Source organism: Phyllobates terribilis, unplaced genomic scaffold, assembly GCF_046119375.1.
Source record: "Phyllobates terribilis strain yellow unplaced genomic scaffold, ASM4611937v1 Scaffold_7__3_contigs__length_470593459, whole genome shotgun sequence".
Taxonomy (NCBI): Eukaryota; Metazoa; Chordata; class Amphibia; order Anura; family Dendrobatidae; genus Phyllobates; species Phyllobates terribilis.
This window is the reverse complement of record NW_027362767.1, coordinates 438,746,427-438,765,123: the sequence shown is the minus strand read 5'-3', so window position 1 is coordinate 438,765,123 and position 18,697 is coordinate 438,746,427. Positions and strand designations below refer to the sequence as shown.

Here is an 18,697-nt window from a genome sequence, read left to right as displayed (position 1 = left end):
GATGGAGGTGGCCCCCGGGTCCCCTGACCATGGAGGCTCAAGAATGCCAAAGTGCATGGGAATATTATATGAGCACAAGCTATTGCTCCCTCTTATCAGCTGGACAGAGGCTGAGAACTTGGTGAAAGTTTTATTTTGCTGGCATCAGCCCTCGTCTTATAACGCTCCAGCACCATTATAACACTAGCTCGTGAGGTTGGTAGAAAAAAATCTGCATGAACTCCCTACAAATTTTACCCTATGCCAAATGTGCTGCACAAATGCATGAAAACTGTAGACTCTCATGTGATGTGCCGCAGAGCATCTCTTCCGTGATGGGGCTGAAAGCTGCACTTTGCTGCAGATTGTCGCGGTTTGCAATGAACTTTGCTGCAGGAAACCTGGCGTTTAGCTGCCGCCACTTGCAAACTGCAGCAATGTGCGTGTTCTCTATATCCGTGTGAACACGGCCTGAGAGTTCCTGCAGCCCGGGCTGAGTGTCACAAATGATTTTAAGGTGTCGCCGCCCCCCTCCCGTTTACGCCGTATATTATATAAGGCGTGAGGGATGATGTGTGTGGTGTAACCTGACGAGAACCTGATTGTTTTGCCCGAGGTGTGAGGTGTGAGGAGTGGATCGGACTTGCACACAATCGCTCAGTCTCTGCTCCGCTTTGGTGAGACTACAACTCCCAGCATGCTGCTGCGTTTGCTGTAGTCCTGCTGGTCTCTCTCTGGATATTCACATTTGTGTCTTGTCCTCAGGTATAACCACGGAGATGTCCACCTCCAGCTACTGGGTGTCGGAGAATGGCAGCGCCTCAGACAAGGACAACGTCTTCATGGAGCGAGTGAGAACCTACAGTCCCATCACCAAGGCCGTCCACGTCCTGGATAACTCCGGCCCCCTGTCACCCATGTCCCCGGGGTCTGGGGTGCAGTCCATGGTTTGGGCCCCGGAGCAGCAGGTTCACCAGATCCAGGTGAGGAGGGGGGGACTGGGATCTCCTTTGTATTATGGTCAGGTGGCTGGGAAAACTTGCTGGGACTTGTAGTGTGGAGTAGTGTCGGATTTATATTAGACTATGGTATCTGTTCATCCAGATCTTCCAGTTTCATGTATTGAATTCCCGACTCCCATAAAGCCTGATACTGAGGCTGGTTCATTATCAGCCATGTTACTTCCTGTCAATTAAACTCAATATAGTTGAATGTTAAACAATTGTTCTCTGTTATCAGCCAATGGTTGCTGCATGGTCCCTGAGATGAGAGGATCCTGCACCATTCACTCCAGTCTCCTGGGAAAGATCGGATAGGGCAGAGGAGACATTATGTCAGGTGGGTGCTCTGCCCGTCCTGATCTCCCTGGTGCATGCAGACACTGCCCCCCTCAGGTGTCACACGTGCCCTGCAGACATCTTGTTTTTTTTTTCCCAGAGTTGTAGGTTCCGGACCTCTCGCTTGTTTCGGAGAACTCACGCCCTCTTTGATCATTTGACAGTTCAAAACTAAAGCGCCGCGCCCTGTGTCAGCAACGTACGCAGCACCGCCGCACAGAACTATTAACCCTCCGACGTCCGGACCATTGCTCCAGCCAGAAGGGAGCAACGAGCCCAATATAGTCTGTGCTGTTATGGGCCCCAATTACCCCTGCTGGGAAATCGCTGCTCATGGGAAAAGCGAATGCTCTGAGCTAGACGGGGTTAAATCTTGTGACCATTATCGCAGGGGAGGGGGATCTTGTATCTATAGGATCCTGGACCGACTCCAAAGATCATCAAGTTTATCTGTAATGTGGGTAATGATAACAGATATAGCAGAGCTGGGCTTGTGGTTTACATAGGACTGCAGGTTACAAATACTACATTATCTGTACTCAGAGAGTTATCACTGTACTATCTGTGGTGTTACATAGGACTGCAGGGGACATCTACTACATTATCTGTACTCAGAGAGTTATCACTGTGTTATCTGTGGTGTTACATAGGACTGCAGGGGACATCTACTACATGATCTGTACTCAGAGAGTTATCACTGTGTTATCTGTGGTGTTACATAGGACTGCAGGTGACATCTACATTATCTGTACTCAGAGAGTTATCACTGTTATCTGTGGTGTTACATAGGACTGCAGGGGACATCTACTACATTATCTGTACTCAGGGAGTTATCACTGTGTTATCTGTGGTGTTACATAGGACTGCAGGTGACATCTACTACATGATCTGTACTCAGAGAGTTATCACTGTTATCTGTGGTGTTACATAGGACTGCAGGTGACATCTACTACATTATCTGTACTCAGAGAGTTATCACTGTGTTATCTGTGGTGTTACATAGGACTGCAGGTGACATCTACTACATTATCTGTGCTTAGAGTTATCACTGTGTTATCTGTGGTGTTACATAGGACTGCAGATGACATCTACTACATTATCTGTACTCAGAGAGTTATCACTGTGTTATCTGTGATGTTACATAGGACTGCAGGTGACATCTACTACATTATCTGTACTCAGAGAGTTATCACTGTGTTATCTGTGGTGTTACATAGGACTGCAGGTGACATCTACTACATTATCTGTACTCAGAGAGTTATCACTGTGTTATCTGTGGTGTTACATAGGACTGCAGGTGACATCTACTCCATTATCTGTACTCCTATACTACTTGTATACTCGTGTGTATACACAGAACGTGCGGTGCAGGCGGCCGCTGTATTTCCGGCTCTGCTGTGATGGTGCTCTGCACATTGTGTCTGGTCTCTGCTGCTCTTTGTTGGTCGGATCTTGTATTTGTAGAGTAATTATCCTGCTTCTAACGATGTCTGTACATAATCTGCTGTTCTTCGCTTTTGCTTTGCTCTTGTTGTGAAGTGTTTGCTACATTGTGACTCTTGGGCCTCAGGCAATAAACTACAGAGCAGAAAGGAGGTGCAATGTGCAGGAACGGACACAGAGGGCGCTGTGTGGTCAGGTGTGTGGCACAAAAAGATGGAACCTCCACAGCTGACAGCCATCATTAGGCCTCACAGCAGCGTATGGCACGCGGTGCGGATGGATCTGCTAATGCCCCTCGGCTCCTGCTCTGCTGCGTGCGGGAGCCGAGGGTCAGTGCTCGGTGCTGCGATTCTCTAGCATGAGAGGAGCGCAGTAAGTAGTTTCTCTATCTCTTCCATGGCCTGACTCGCCGTATATCGGACTACACTGAGCTGACATTCGAGTGCAGTCCCATTTTTCCTCGCACCCATAGGCTTGCATTGGCGAGTCTCGTGCGATACACGCGTACAATCACAGGATGCTGCCGAATACGCCTGAGAAATGGAACAGTGATCTGAGTTGGCCCAAAGAATAACACTGGGCCGAGTTATACGGTAGTGTGACCCCGGCCATATCCTGATCCTCCATTACTGAGTGATGTGGGACAGTGATAGAACCAGAATGTATCAACCAAGTGTATACACTATATGGAGGAAAGTATGTGCCCCCCATATCTACCTCCGGGGGCTTCTCTGTCCTCATCTACATCCATAGACATTAATATGGAGGAAAGTATGTGCCCCCCACATCCACCTCCGGGGGCTTCTCTGTCCTCATCTACATCCATAGACATTAATATGGAGGAAAGTATGTGCCCCCCACATCCACCTCCGGGGGCTTCTCTGTCCTCATCTACATCCATAGACATTAATATGGAGAAAAGTATGTGCCCCCCACATCCACCTCCGGGGGCTTCTCTGTCCTCATCTACATCCATAGACATTAATATGGAGGAAAGTATGTGCCCCCCACATCCACTTCCGGGGGCTTCTCTGTCCTCCTCTACATCCATAGACATTAATATGGAGGAAAGTATGTGCCCCCCACATCCACCTCCGGGGGCTTCTCTGTCCTCATCTACATTCATAGACATTAATATGGAGAAAAGTATGTGCCCCCCACATCCACCTCCAGGGGCTTCTCTGTCCTCATCTACATCCATAGACATTAATATGGAGAAAAGTATGTGCCCCCCACATCCACCTCCGGGGGTTTCTCTGTCCTCATCTACATCCATAGACATTAATATTGAGTCGTCCTCTGCAGATATAACAGCTCCAGCTTTTTTGGGAAGAATTTCTACAAGAGTTTGGAGACATCTGTGGGAATTTTTGCCCCTTCACCCAGAAGAGCATTTGTGGGGTCAGATCCAGAAGTTGGGGGGAGCCCGGGCTCACAATGTCTGGTCTAGTTCATCCCAATGGGATGAAGTTGTGGTCGGGGGGATGACAGGGCTGAGGTCTATTATTGCCTGTATCTCCCAAGTTCATCTCTTCTCTGAAGCGCCTTGCCCTTTAAGAAGCTGTCGTAGGTGATTGGGTGCGCCCATCTCCGGAGCGGCGGTGGCGGTGGCTCTGTGCAGATTAGTGTTTGCTCAGTGCAGGTTATCGGCTGCAGACACCTGCTGCTTCACTGTCTAGACCCAGGTGGAGGGCGCGGCAATGGACTGGCAAGGACTGCGACGGGTAAGGACTCGGCACTTGTGAGGGTGACAGATGGTTCCTGGTTGTGAGGCCACGAGTCATGGAGGACAGGTATCCGCCGCGAAGCTGTGACCAGAAGCTGCTGGGTCCACCTGGTGCCAACTACTAGTCTCCAGTGACATCCAGGGGGCTTCTGGACGTTTGTAGGGGGTGAGAGCAATAATGGGTTGTGTGTATGTCTGCTGGAATGCTGCCCCCTTCTGTCCGGGAAGGATGAGCCCAAGGCAAAGCTGTCATGGACAGTGCACCCCTGATGACATCATGCTCTGCTGTATACGGGGATTGGTGACCTCACGCTCTGCTGTATACGGGGATTGGTGACCTCACGCTCTGCTGTATACGGGGATTGGTGACATCACGCTCTGTTGTATACGGGGATTGGTGACATCAGACTATTGCAGCAGGCCTGTGGAGGCCGTTCACACGCAGAATTCATTGCTGTCAGTTCTGTACCTGGTTGTCGCCAGTTCTGAATAAGTCCCTGCACCGTCCTGTCCTGAGATGATGGTAGGTCCAGAGTCCACAGGGATCTCCCGCCTGTCCTGTAGATCATTAACAATGTCTATACTTCTGCTTAGAATCAAATGGAGCTGTCAAGATAAGGGTCTCCGGGTCTGTGATTGCTGCTGAACCCCTCTGCCTAGAGGCAGGCTCCCCCCTCCCCCCACTGCAGCTCTATGGGGCAGGGTCTCCTGGCAGTGAGTGATGAGCATGGTGGGGGTCCAGCTCCAGGGTCTCACGGTGGTGCTGTCCTATAGGATGTGATGGAGAAGTGACACTTCTGTTATTAAGTTTTCTGGTATAAATTAATTTTAACTCGTGTAAAATGAAAAGTTCTACAACTTTCCAGAATACTTTGTGTCAGTGTTAGTTACCAAGATCTCTGCTTGCTGTCGCAGAATGGAATCACTCTCGATTATATTCAGAGGCTAAAAGTGAGCAATGATTGTTACAATGTATCAGACAAACCTCTGGCGCATGCACATCTGGAAACATCTCTGTACTGTGGTATTTGCTACAATGTATCAGTCTGGAGGGGGCTAGTGGGGGGACAGGCAGGTGATGTCGTTGTAGGGGCTACCAGGCGATGTCACCAGGTACTGCTGTGCATTGGGTCCCATGAACTTCAATGGTAAATGTCTGTTATTCCATGAGAACCTTCAAGGTCACCGCTGGAATGTTAAACACAGAGGGGCCGGGTGACCCCCGGGGCGGCAGCTGGAGAGGAATCCTGCTCTGGACAATCACTCTCATCCGCTTCACTGCCCGCAATCACAACACGGATTTATCTCCTCTGTGGTTCTTTCTGTCTTTGGCCCCAGAAACTTCTCTGGAGGAAAAATTTCTGCCTCTGAGATCAGCGGGTGCCAAATCTTCTGAATGTGCTGATGTCACATTCCCGTAATTAGAAGTCCTCGGTTTATTCTCTGTTCAGCTGCTTTATCTGTTTCTGGGAAAGTTGGGTGACCACCGATGTGACCACATGGCCACCACCATTACTGTGCAGCCGATCGTGAATGAATTCTGCTGTCTGGAACCGGACAGCAAAGTGCTGAGGTTGCCCTCCCCTCGCCCACCTCAACTTACCAGCGTAGATGAGCCCCCAAAACATAATATAACCGCAGTATTCTGAATGCAGCTCTGTAGATGACCTGAGCATAACATACGATGTCACAGTAGAATTGTGAATGCAGCTCTGAAGATGACATGAGATGTAAGGGCAGAATTCTGAATGCAGGTGACCTGAGTATAAGATATAATGTAACAGCAGAATTCTGAATGCAGCTCTGGCCATTATTGTAATATAGGATAAGGCCTCATTCACTTGTTTGTGATTTTTCTGGGATGCAAAAGCAAGGACCATTGTTCATCCTTGTTACGGATCCGTGTTTCAGTTTTTACCATCGGTTTCATTGATGATTTTTACTGATGAAAAAATAAACAATTACAAATCTTTTCTTATTGATTACAATGTTAATCACAAACTGCGTGTAGATTACAGGTGGATGCCGTCCGTGTGGTGTCCGTGATTTTTATGCTCCCATGGACTCGTATGGGTAATTTTTTGATTTGTGACTCAAATAAGAAGCCGACATGTTGCCGTGATTTTTTTGCGGACCTCACATGTAAACAGCCCCATCATGGATGCGTGTTCTATCCATCACAGAGAGCACCTGACTCGCGTAACGTCTGAACGAGACCTAATAAAGAATATATTGTAAAAGCAGAATTGTGGATGCAGCTCCGAATGCGATTGTCATATATGACTTGATATGACAGCAGAATTGGATTGGGATTGCAGCTCTGGATGTAAATGAAGTGAGACCCGCTATAACTTGGGATCAGTACGAGAGAAGGATTTGTAAAGCAGAAGACGTTTCGGTTTGTCCTGTCATCCATCATTTCCGGAGGTGCAGTGATTTGTGTCTGAGATCGCAGTCACAGTCCATGTTTCCATCAGTTACGGCTTTTTGTAAGACCCCCAGTATTTTACATAGTGGGAGGGGGGCAGTTTGAGATTTTGCATTAGGACCCAGAAGTCTCGGGGTCTGAGGGTGTGTAGATTTTGGGGAGTCTCCTCGGCTCGCTCGGTGCATTAGGTTTTATTTACAGATAAATGGGCTCCATTATTCCGGCAGGGCGGCCGGGCCTGCACCCCGCACGGTTTACTCACCTGTTAGTCTGCAGTTTCCTGTTTCATGCGGGGCTTAAGGCATGACACCCCATAATTATCCCTGTAATAAAAGGGCGGTTAATGCCGGGTGCAGCCTCCTGCTCTGTGCGCCGAGTATTTTTAGGTTTCTTTAAGGTGGAGCTGAAGACAAAACAAGATAAAAAGCTAAAATTAAATCCCTCTACTCGTGATTAAGATCCTGAGTGATCCACGATCTCCCGTGCAGCTGCGGGGAGATTCACCCATACTGACGGTCTCCACCTCTGACACCGACTGTGTAGTCATCGCCCGTCACATGTAACCTCCCTGTTTTTTTCCACAAGCTTTACCTTTTTACTTACTTTATTTATTTTTTTTACTTTTTGATTTTTTTTTTTTTTTTTATTTCTTGTCAAGATCATATTGTTACATGGAAACCACCAACAAGCTGCTGTTTACAGATCCGTTCTTCATATATGTTTCTCTTTAGTGATTTCAGCAGATAATGATGTCCGACTGTGAAGAGAAAGTGGGGGCTGGATAATAGGAAATGGTAGGGGCACCCGCAAGTTGTGCCCCAGTGTAGGGGAGCCTCTGCCAGATGTGCCCCAGTGTGGGGGGACCTCTGCCAGATGTGCCCCAGTGTGTGTGTGTGGGGGGGGCTTCTGCCAGATGTGCCCCAGTATAAGGGGGGCTTCTGCCAGATGTGCCCCAGTGTGGGGGGGTCTCTGCCAGATGTGCCCCAGTGTGTGTGTGTGGGGGGCCTCTGCCAGATGTGCCCCAGTGTGTGTGTGTGGGGGGCCTCTGCCAGATGTGCCCCAGTGTGTGTGTGTGTGTGTGTGTGGGGGGGGCTTCTGCCAGATGTGCCCCAGTGTGGGGGGGTCTCTGCCAGATGTGCCCCAGTGTGTGTATGAGGGGTTTCTGCCAGATGTGCCCCAGCGTGGAGGGGGTCTCTGCCAGTTGTACCCAGTGTGGGGGGCCTCTGCCAGTTGTGCCCCAGTGTGTGTGTGTGGGGGGGTCCACCAGTTGTGCCCCAGTGTGGGGGGGCCTCTGCCAGTTGTGCCCCAGTGTGAGGGGGCCTCTGCTAGTTGTGCCCCAGTGTGGGGGGGGCCTCCAAAAGGTGTATCATTCTTTCTACAAAAAAATCAGTTTGGGTGAGAATTAGTGATGAGCGAGTATGCCTCATTAACCCTTTCGGCGAGCATGCTCGGGTGCTTGCCGAGTATTTTGGCATGCTCCGCGTTTCATTCATTGCCGCTGCGCCGGCAAGTGTCACGGCTGTTAGACAGCTGTGACACATACAGAGATTGCCTGTTCGCCAGCCTATATGGGTGATGGTGACTTCACAGCCGTGACACCTGCAGGCGCGGCGACAATTAATGAAACGCCGAGCACGCCAAAAGGGTTAATGAGGCATACTGGCTCATCACTAGTGAGAATATCTGTAGTATTGCGCCTAATGTCAGATGACACGCACAAGAGCTGACACTTTTCTGGGCGCTGACATTTCTGGAGGTTGTGGCGGTGTCTCCAGGATATGATGATGATGATTTCTAGTCCTTGCAGGGATTCCCGGGCCGGGTCCTCCGGTTGCTCGGCAGCTCAGACCCTGGATGATGTTCTGCCTCTTTGTGGCAGGAGACAAAACATGTGGCAGAATGAATGGAAGTTCTACAGGACGGAGCTAAGGGGTCTAGGGGGCCGACCGCCTGCAATCTGTCCTCTCTGTTATATTTCTTTCTGCGATTAGTGGAGTTTTCCCAGCAGAGAAAACTTTGTGTACCTCAATGATACTCGTTAGTTTCTTCATTAAAGTATCATATATATATATATCTATCACTTATAATGGTGGAACGACCTCTTATCAGTTTGTGTCTTCAGCTCTCATGCAGTCCTGAAGTGGAGAAACTAAGTATTTGATACACTGGCAATTTTTTCCCACCTACAAAGAATGAATCGGTCTGTAATTTTATCGTTGGTCACTTCAACTGTGAGGGACAGAATCTAAAAATAAAATCCAGAAAATCCCATTTGTATGATTTTTACATAATTAATTTGCATTTCATTGCATGAAATAAGTATTTGATACAATAAAAAAACAGAACTTAAAGAAGTTGTCCAGTACTTTTTATTATCTCCCCAATGTATTCACCCTGTGCCCATAAGTGTTTTTGTAATTACCTTTAGTTGTTCTTCTTCTTGCCTGTGAGTGGCGCTATCACTGGCCACTCACAGGCATCACGTGACCCCGGCTGCAGCCGGTTCTGACATCCGCTGACGTCACGTGAAGTTCCGGCTGCAGCCGGGGGTCTCCTCTTCTGCGTTCCAAGGTGAGTGATGGGCTGTGGTGGGGTTACCCTGCGCGTCACACCCGGCATCCACCGCGCGCTCTCCCTCTCCTCATTCATTGGGAAAGAGTGCGGTGGATGCCGGGTGTGTCGAGCGGGGTAACCCCACCCACAACCCAGCAGTCACCGCGGAGAGCGCGTCACTGATGTCACGCCTCACTTGACGTGTGACATCAGCGGAAGAAAAAGCCGGCCGCCGCCGGGGGGGTCACGTGATGCCTGTGAGCGGCCAGTTATAGCTCCACTCACAGGTAAGAAGGACAACCAAAGGTATTTACAAAAACACTTATGGGCATAGGGTGAATACATTGGGGAGATAATAAAAAGTACTGGACAACTTCTTTAATATTTGGTCCAGAAACCTTTGTTACAATTCCTGAGGTCAGACTTTTCCTGTAGGTCTTGACCAGGTTTGCACAGATCTTCTCCAGATCTTTCAGACTGCGGAGACCTGGGGGACGGATACAAGGTGTCAGAGCAACACTGCGACTGATACATTCAGAATCAAGAAACCAGAAGAACCAAACCAGAGGGTTTGTTTGTAGTCTGGAGATGCAAAAAATCTGCATGGGAGCTGTAGACCCAAAACAGCGGATGATGGTTTTTGTAAAATTCTTTTCAAAATGGTATCTTTGATGTATCTTGTTTCACAACATGATTCTGAATTCATCGCTTGCAGCGTTACTCTGGTATTTTATATCCATCACGCCGGGTCTCCGCAGTCTGCAGGATGAGCACTGCCGGATCTGTTATTGTTTGTAACCATAGAGTCACAGACAGTGGGGATAATAAGTATCTGACTGCCTAGCCAGTCTCCAAACCTGAACCCAATACAAAGTCTTTGGAGGGAGCTGGAACTCCACGTTGCCCCGATGAGCCGGGTGGGATCTGTTCTTGCCGGTTGGACCGTTTGGGTTGCGCTGGGCCGGGTTTTCTCAGCCCCTCCTTACACTTTGCTCACACTTTCAGCCCGGTCCTGAGCGCAGGAATATTTAGCGCTCGGCCGCAGTATGTAGCACGTGTCTGACGATCCGTACAGTGACCGTCAGTAATCTCCGTCTGCGGCTTCATCTTATGACATCAGCTTTTATTTTCAGGCCGTGAATTCTTAAGTCTGGGAAAGGGAGGAGGTGTCAACTATTTGGCAACTTTTTTTTTTTTTTTGCTAGTTTGTGATGTCTTCATCTTTGTAGCTGATTTACGAGTATTTAGCAGTGTTCTGTAAAGTCGATGAAACACTGTAACGGAGAGGCTGCTGTTTGGCCTCATTTACAGGTTTTCCAGTTCATATTAAATTGTGATTGTAAAATGAAACATTTTTAACTTTTAATAAAACTTTTGGTGGTTTTCAACATCTCTGCTTGCTGTCATAGAATGGGAATATTCAGCAGCTGAACACCTATACAGAACTATTCCTTCTCACAGCTGAGGGTTTGTTACAGTGTATTGGGGCAGGTGACATCCATGACTGGAGACAGTTTTGTCTTTCAGGGATCTGGGAAAGCTGGAGCTGTAATGAGGCCATACTGAAGGTCACCCAGCTCTCCCAGACATAGAAACGACTACAAAAGATCTGAATTGGAATTTGGAGACTCCGGAGCTGAAATTCACTAAACGACGCAGCGCTGGGGTTTGGTTTTTCAGGATTTGCTCTTACCTTTGACTTGAATTAATGAAATGTCCTCAATGTTTGTGTTAATAACTTCATAAATCATTGTGACCATGTTAAAGAGGATGGGGGGAGTTGTCGTCCGAGCACAGGAGCAGTAATCAGTCATTACGGCACAGGTCGCAGCTTGTAGTGACTGGGCCCTCGGGGTCAGGGGTGCGGGTGACATGAAATATTCCTGTTATTCAAAGGTGAAAGTCACAGACAAAGCAAGAACAAAATCCCCCCAAGCGTCAGATTGTAAAGATGTACCGTAAATAATATTATAACAATCAAATAATGTAAATATTGATAAATGTAACACATGATGACACTGTAAACACTTATCGCGTCTGGTGGAGGGTCTGTTCTCTGGGTAGGGGGTAGGTAGATGTCCTCCGTTAGTCTGGGCCCCTGATAATACATGGGACCCTTATCAGGGTGACCCTGGTGTTTTGGTTGCTGTGGACCCTCTTTGCGGAGGGTGAGGCACAGGGGGGCACGGTGCAGGGTTTGTCCAGGCTGTGACTCATTATCAGGAGCCTCCTGGCTCCGGGCCACGCCGTCCTCCATGTTGGAGCAGGTGAGGAGGCTCTTAAGTCGTTCTCCTCTTCAGTCTCAGTGTTTGCTCGGGGATAACTCCTGTTCCAAATTCTTACAATGTACTCAGTGTATCAGGACACACTTACAATGAGCGCTGCTGGGAGGGTAATCCGCCACATCCGGATATATTACATGAATATTGCAGGCGTGAAGCTGTACGAACTTGTGATTACTTTCCCTCTGTTTTCTTTGTGATGTTATTCTCTGTTATCAGCCATTCAGGCTTGAGAAAGACTCACTATTGTGTTCTACAATGGGATGAGTAACATGTAACGAATAAAGCCCCCGACACCCATAACCAGAACTATATATCCCATATCTTCAGTGGGGAAAACCTATATGTGACTGATCTGATATCAGCCTCTTATAACGCTCCAGTACTGATATAACCTGCAGACATTACACCATATGTGACTGATATCAGCCCCTCTTATAACGCTCCAGTACTGATATAACCTGCAGACATTACACCATATGTGACTGATATCAGCCCCTCTTATAACGCTCCAGTACTGATATAACCTGCAGACATTACACCATATGTGACTGATATCAGCCCCTCTTATAACGCTCCAGTACTGATATAACCTCCAGACATTACACCATATGTGACTGATATCAGCTCCTCTTATAACGCTCCAGTACTGATATAACCTCCAGACATTACACCATGTGACTGATATCAGCTCCTCTTATAACGCTCCACTACTGATATAACCTCCAGACATTACAGCATATGTGACTGATATCAGCCCCTCTTATAACGCTCCAGTACTGATATAACCTCCAGACATTACATCATATGTGACTGATATCAGCCTCTTATAACGCTCCAGTACTGATTATATCCTACTAGATGGTGGCCCGATTCTAACGCAACGGGTATTCTAGAATATGTATGTGGCCGACCGGACGCAATCAGCAGAACGTTGTTTAAATTTGGCGCCAAAATCGCTGATTGGTCGCGGCCGGCAACCACGACTAATCAGCAAAACTGTGTTTAAATTTGGTGGCAATATCGGTGATTGGTCACAGGTGGCGGCCGCGACCAATCAGCGAACTGTGTTAGTGAGGACCGGAGAGCTTGTTTAAATTTGGCGATAAAATCGACCAATCAGCAGAGCGTTGTTTAAATTTGGCGGGAATCTTGCTGATTGGTCTCGGCCGGGACCAATGAGCAGAGCGGTGTTTAAATTTGGCGCCAAAATCGCTGATTGATAGCGGTCGCCGGCGGCCGCGACCGATCAGCAGAACGTTGCTTAAGTTTGGCGCCAATCTCGCTGATTGGTCGCGGCTGGCGGCTGCGACCAATCAGCAGAGCGGCGTTTAAATTTGCCGGCCATCTCGCTCATTGGTCGCGGTGGCCGGCCGCCATTAATCAGCAGAGCGGCGTTTAAATTTGCTGCCGATATCGCTGATTGGTCGCGGCCGGCCACCGCGACCAATGAGCAGAGCGGCGTTTAAATTTGCCGCCCATCTCGCTGATTGGTCGCAGTGGCCGGCCGCGACCAATCAGCGTCGTATTAGTGTGGGCCCAGGAGCGGCGCTGCTTGTGCGGCTCCGTATTAGCGAGGACCGGGGAGCGGCGCTGCCTGTGCGGCTCCTTCTGCTGCGAGAAGCCGGGAGATGAGCGGCTGCTCGCAGCAGAAGCATCCCGACCGGCGGCGCCGCTCCCCGATCCTCCGTTCACACTTGCTGTCGGGAGATCAGCGGGCCAAGCCGCTGATCTTCCGACGTTAGTCGCATGGAGGTCAGCAGCGCCGGTCGGGGTAGTTGTGCTGCTAGCGCCGCTCATCTCCCGGCTGCATCGCCGCTGAGCTCCGTCCCGCAGATGAGCCGCTAACGGCCGCCATCTTTTTTCAGAAATCCCGCGGCGCTGATTGGCCTCTGCCGGACCAATGAGCGATGCGGGATTTCCAGGACAGACAGACAGACAGACGGACAGACAGAATAAGACAATTATATAGTAGATATGTGGATAGAATATAATGTGCTTGTAACAAATCTTTCTCTTTCTGCAGTAATGTCCCAGGTTGTAGTTCTCACTGATCTAGGATGGGGGAGAAGTTTCTTCCTTCCTTACATATTAAACTACCGATCCTTTTACCTTTAATGAGATCCCATGTGGGTCGATGTGGCTGATTTTGGATTTCGGTGTTTTCACCTTGTGTGAACATGTAGATCTGCAGAATTAGTGGTAACTGGATGGATCTGTTTCAGGAGGTGCAGTCTCCCGGCCCCTACACACAAGGAACCATCAGAAGATACATCGTGCAGAACCAGGAGCAGGTGCAGGTGAGTGACAGGAGGACGAGCCGGGTACAGGGGGGTCAGCGGGAGAGCTGTGTACGTGGGGGTCAGCGGGAGAGCTGTGTACGTGGGGGTCAGCGGGAGAGCTGTGTACGTGGGGGTCAGCGGGAGAGCTGTGTACGTGGGGGTCAGCGGGAGAGCTGTGTACGTGGGGGTCAGCGGGAGAGCTGTGTACGTGGGGGTCAGCGGGAGAGCTGTGTACGTGGGGGTCAGCGGGAGAGCTGTGTACGTGGGGGTCAGCGGGAGAGCTGTGTACGTGGGGGTCAGCGGGAGAGCTGTGTACGTGGGGGTCAGCGGGAGAGCTGTGTACGTGGGGGTCAGCGGGAGAGCTGTGTACGTGGGGGTCAGCGGGAGAGCTATGTACGTGGGGGTCAGCGGGAGAGCTGTGTACGGGGGGGTCAGCGGGAGAGCTGTGTACGGGGGGGTCAGCGGGAGAGCTGTGTACGGGGGGGTCAGCGGGAGAGCTGTGTACGGGGGGGTCAGCGGGCGAGCTGTGTACGGGGGGGGTCAGCGGGCGAGCTGTGTACGGGGGGGTCAGCGGGCGAGCTGGGTACATGGGGGGGTCAGCGGGCGAGCTGGGTACATGGGGGGGTCAGCGGGCGAGCTGGGTACATGGGGGGGTCAGCGGGCGAGCTGGGTACATGGGGGGGTCAGCGGGCGAGCTGGGTACATGGGGGGGTCAGCGGGCGAGCTGGGTACATGGGGGGGTCAGCGGGCGAGCTGGGTACATGGGGGGGTCAGCGGGCGAGCTGGGTACATGGGGGGGTCAGCGGGCGAGCTGGGTACATGGGGGTTCATCCCCAGCCGTATCCCTGAGATCTGCACGTCCGGTCTCTAGAGTTGTTACATGTGAACTTCCCCTGGAATACATTGTAGCGATACAGCATCATTGTATCAGATGGACACTGCTGCTGTTACTTGTGGCCAATAGAAATGTTACTGTGCCAATCATGAGCGATCTAGTGAAGAAGTCATATGCAAATCAGGCTAGAAGTGCCTGTGTGCATGGAAGAAGCCATATAAGTGCATTGACACGCCCCCAGTGAACTTCCATCCTGATTTGCATATCTCATGTAATGCACATCCGATCTCCACATAAAAGGTATTGTTCCTATTGGAGGACAAGTGTCTGTTCAGCCATGACACTCTTGCCATATGTGATAGCATGCTGTTTCCATCCGAGGTGATGTTCTCCTTTAGGATGCTGAATGTGATTGTTGCAGCACCATAGTAACATTCTATACTTTCTCTTTCAGGACCTACAGGCTCCGTACTCGCAGGGAACGATAAGACGCTACATTGTCCAAAACCCTGAACCGGTACAAAAAAGTGAAGCCTAAATCTGACTTGTAGTGAATCCAAGAGGTTCCTAAGCAGCTTCTGCCGCAGGGATCAGATATTCAGGAGTGGGAGGTGGAGGGTTTGAGGTTGGGGTCTGCAGCAGTGCATTGTGGGAGATGTAGTTTTAGTCTGATGCTGTCATAGAACGTCAGCTGAGCTGCTGGAGATGTCCGACGTCAGAGCGTGGACTGGAAGTAGCACCCGGTGTCTGCAGCTCTGGGTGTAACTGGAGTAATGGACGTGATACATCCCAGTCACCGCTGTATTCCTGCAGCCGTCTGAGCATGCTGGGGGTTGTAGTTGGTGACTGATAGTTCATCCTCCTGCACTTCGCTCTGACATGTGCCTGGGGCCGAGATTATTCTGCACATTGTTCATGAGGAACCAGTCTGACCAGAGACTCCTCATTATCTGCAGGAGGAGGAACCGCACATTCCTGCAGGTCCGGGATGATGCAGAATTATAGGGTAACACTCCCATCATCCCCTGCCGAGAGGAGAGGAGGGGTGCTGTAGTATAACATGATGGGGACAGCAGGGTGGTTCTCTGAGACGGGATATCATATGATAAGCTTTGGTACACAGCTAAGAAGATTGTATCACACGCGAGAGGATTAGATACACATCTCAGCAGACGGTATCACATGTTGTAGGATTACACCGTGTGCAAAATTTTTGGGCAATTTGTATTTTTAATTATTAATGTTATTGTTATACATCTCTAGAGCTGTCGTCAGTCCAGGAGGTTAAGAAACCTGAATATTTAAAAAAGTCACAGCACGATTTTGTCCTTGTAGTTCTGTGTCTTGCTCAGTGGTGGTCGGGCTCAGCCTCCTCACCTCGGCCGTGTCTCTGAGCACCTTGTACTTCTATGTGTTGCTCAGTGGTGGTCGGGCTCAGCCTCCTCACCTCGGCCGTGTCTCTGAGCACCTTGTACTTCTATGTGTTGCTCAGTGGTGGTCGGGCTCAGCCTCCTCACCTCGGCCGTGTCCCTGAGCATTGAACACCTTGTTCTTCTGTGTCTTGCTCAGTGGTGGTCGGGCTCAGCCTCCTCACCTCGGCCGTGTCTCTGAGGACTGAACCCCTTGTACTTCTGTGTCTTGCACAGTGGTGGTCGGGCTCGGCCTCCTCACCTCTGCCGTGTCTCTGAGGGAGGCTGCAACTCTGGAATATGGCAGCACTGGAGGATAATGGCTCCTGGTGGATTTTGCTGATCTGTGATGGCCCCAATATCTGACAATCTCAGGAGCTGCGTCCTCTGTAGACTGGGAACAATGTGAGACTTCTCAGACTTTGTGAAATCTCTTTTTTTGGCCCATTTTTCTTGAGAAAAAGCTCCTAATAATTTTGCACACAGCATAGATACAGCAGCTCAGCGGACAGGATCACACGTGATGGGATTAGATACAGCAGCTCAGCGGACAGGATCACACGTGATGGGATTAGATACAGCAGCTCAGCGGACAGGATCCCACGTGATGGGATTAGATACAGCAGCTCAGCGGACAGGATCACACGTGATGGGATTAGATACAGCAGCTCAGCGGACAGGATCACACGTGATGGGATTAGATACACAGCTCAGCGGACAGGATCACACGTGATGGGATTAGATACAGCAGCTCAGCGGAGAGGATCACACGTGATGGGATTAGATACACAGCTCAGCGGACAGGATCACACGTGATGGGATTAGATACAGCAGCTGACTTGTTTGTAGATTATTTTTTCTTAGTTACGTTGGATGCCAAGAATCAGATCCATCAAGTTTTACCTAGAAATCGAAAGGTTTCTTGTTGCCTAAATATCCCCCCCCCAGTCCTTTATGATATCTTGTTTCCAAAGATGCAATGATACCTCTCCGCTCTGGGCAGGGCCACATGCTTATTATGTTGGGAATGTTTGAGAACAAAACAAGAATGACAAAAATGGCAAAGATGAGTAAAGTAAGGCTCTGTTCACATGGCCAGTAATCATCAGTTAGAACAGATCCATTAATTAGCCATCAGTTTATCTTTCATTTGAAAAGGATCCTTTTATTACTGGATCAGTTTCAACTGGAAGAAAACTGATGGCTAATTAACTGATCAGTTTTCCATAGACTTCAATGGTAAAAAAAAAAAAATAAAGGATTCAGCTGGAATCTGTTTTTTTAGCTAGACAGAAAAGTTCTCTCTAGTGTCTGCACAACTTTTTTGTTAACAGATTGCTGCTACATCCGTTCTAACGGATGATTACTGGACATGTGAACGTAGCCTAACACCGAGCCCAAGATGGAGCCGAGGTATCCCAGCTATTAATGAAGAATCCTGATTCCTGCAATACTTTCCTCCATCTAACATGAGATAAGATCTCGGGTGATAGAGAATGTGACACAATGTAACATCACAGCTCCATGTCCTGCAGTTCACAGCAAAGGTCACAATGTAACCAGGAATTTCACTAATCTCCATGTTTATATAAACACCCGACCCGATTATCTCAGACAGAAAGATTCCAGGAGCCGGAGAAATACTAATTAAGAACCTGGTGCAGCAAAATATTCAGCATGTTATCAACTAAGTGTAATGTCTCCACCTCTCATCTGCTTTATGCTGGAAGAAGAGTGAGATGTGCTCAGTATCGCCCCCTCCTGACTAATAGACTTTATATAAGAGCATGGTAGAAAGAAAGTGACACCTGCTCTAGAAAATAAAACTGCTATAATACTGCTCCAATGTACAAGAATATAACTACTATAATACTGCTCCAATGTACAAGAATATAACTACTATAATACTGCCCCTATGTACAAGAATATAACTACTATAATACTGCCCCCTATGTACAAGAATATAACTACTATAATACTGCTCCTATGTACAAGAATATAACTGCTATAATACTGCCCCTATGTACAAGAATATAACTGCTATAATACTGCTCCCTATGTGCAAGAATATAACTACTATAATACTGACCCTATGTACAAGAATATAACTACTATAATACTGCTCCTATGTACAAGAATATAACTACTATAATACTGCCCCTATATACAAGAATATAACTACTATAATACTGCCCCCTATATACAAGAATATAACTACTATAATACTGCTCCTATATACAAGAATATAACAACTATAATACTGCTCCTATGTGCAAGAATATAACTACTATAATACTGCCTCCTATGTACAAGAATATAACTACTATAATACTGACCCCTATGTACAAGAATATAACTACTATAATACTGCCCCCTATGTACAAGAATATAACTACTATAATACTGCTCCTATGTACAAGAAT

The 18,697-nt window shown here is 48.7% G+C and overlaps 1 protein-coding gene across 6 annotated transcripts in view; it reads left to right on the top strand.

Moving 5' to 3' along the window:
• The window catches only part of POF1B (POF1B actin binding protein), a 102,901-nt gene that overhangs the window by 5,312 nt on the left and 78,892 nt on the right, over nt 1-18,697 (top strand). For 3 of the 6 annotated variants that reach the window (XM_073642156.1, XM_073642152.1, XM_073642155.1), the window contains exons 2-4: nt 745-962; nt 13,974-14,048; nt 15,320-15,382. In XM_073642156.1, the coding sequence (XP_073498257.1) occupies nt 759-962; nt 13,974-14,048; nt 15,320-15,382 (342 nt within the window). In that variant the 5' untranslated portion in view covers nt 745-758. The other 3 variants (XM_073642154.1, XM_073642158.1, XM_073642157.1) reach the window with 3 other exon arrangements.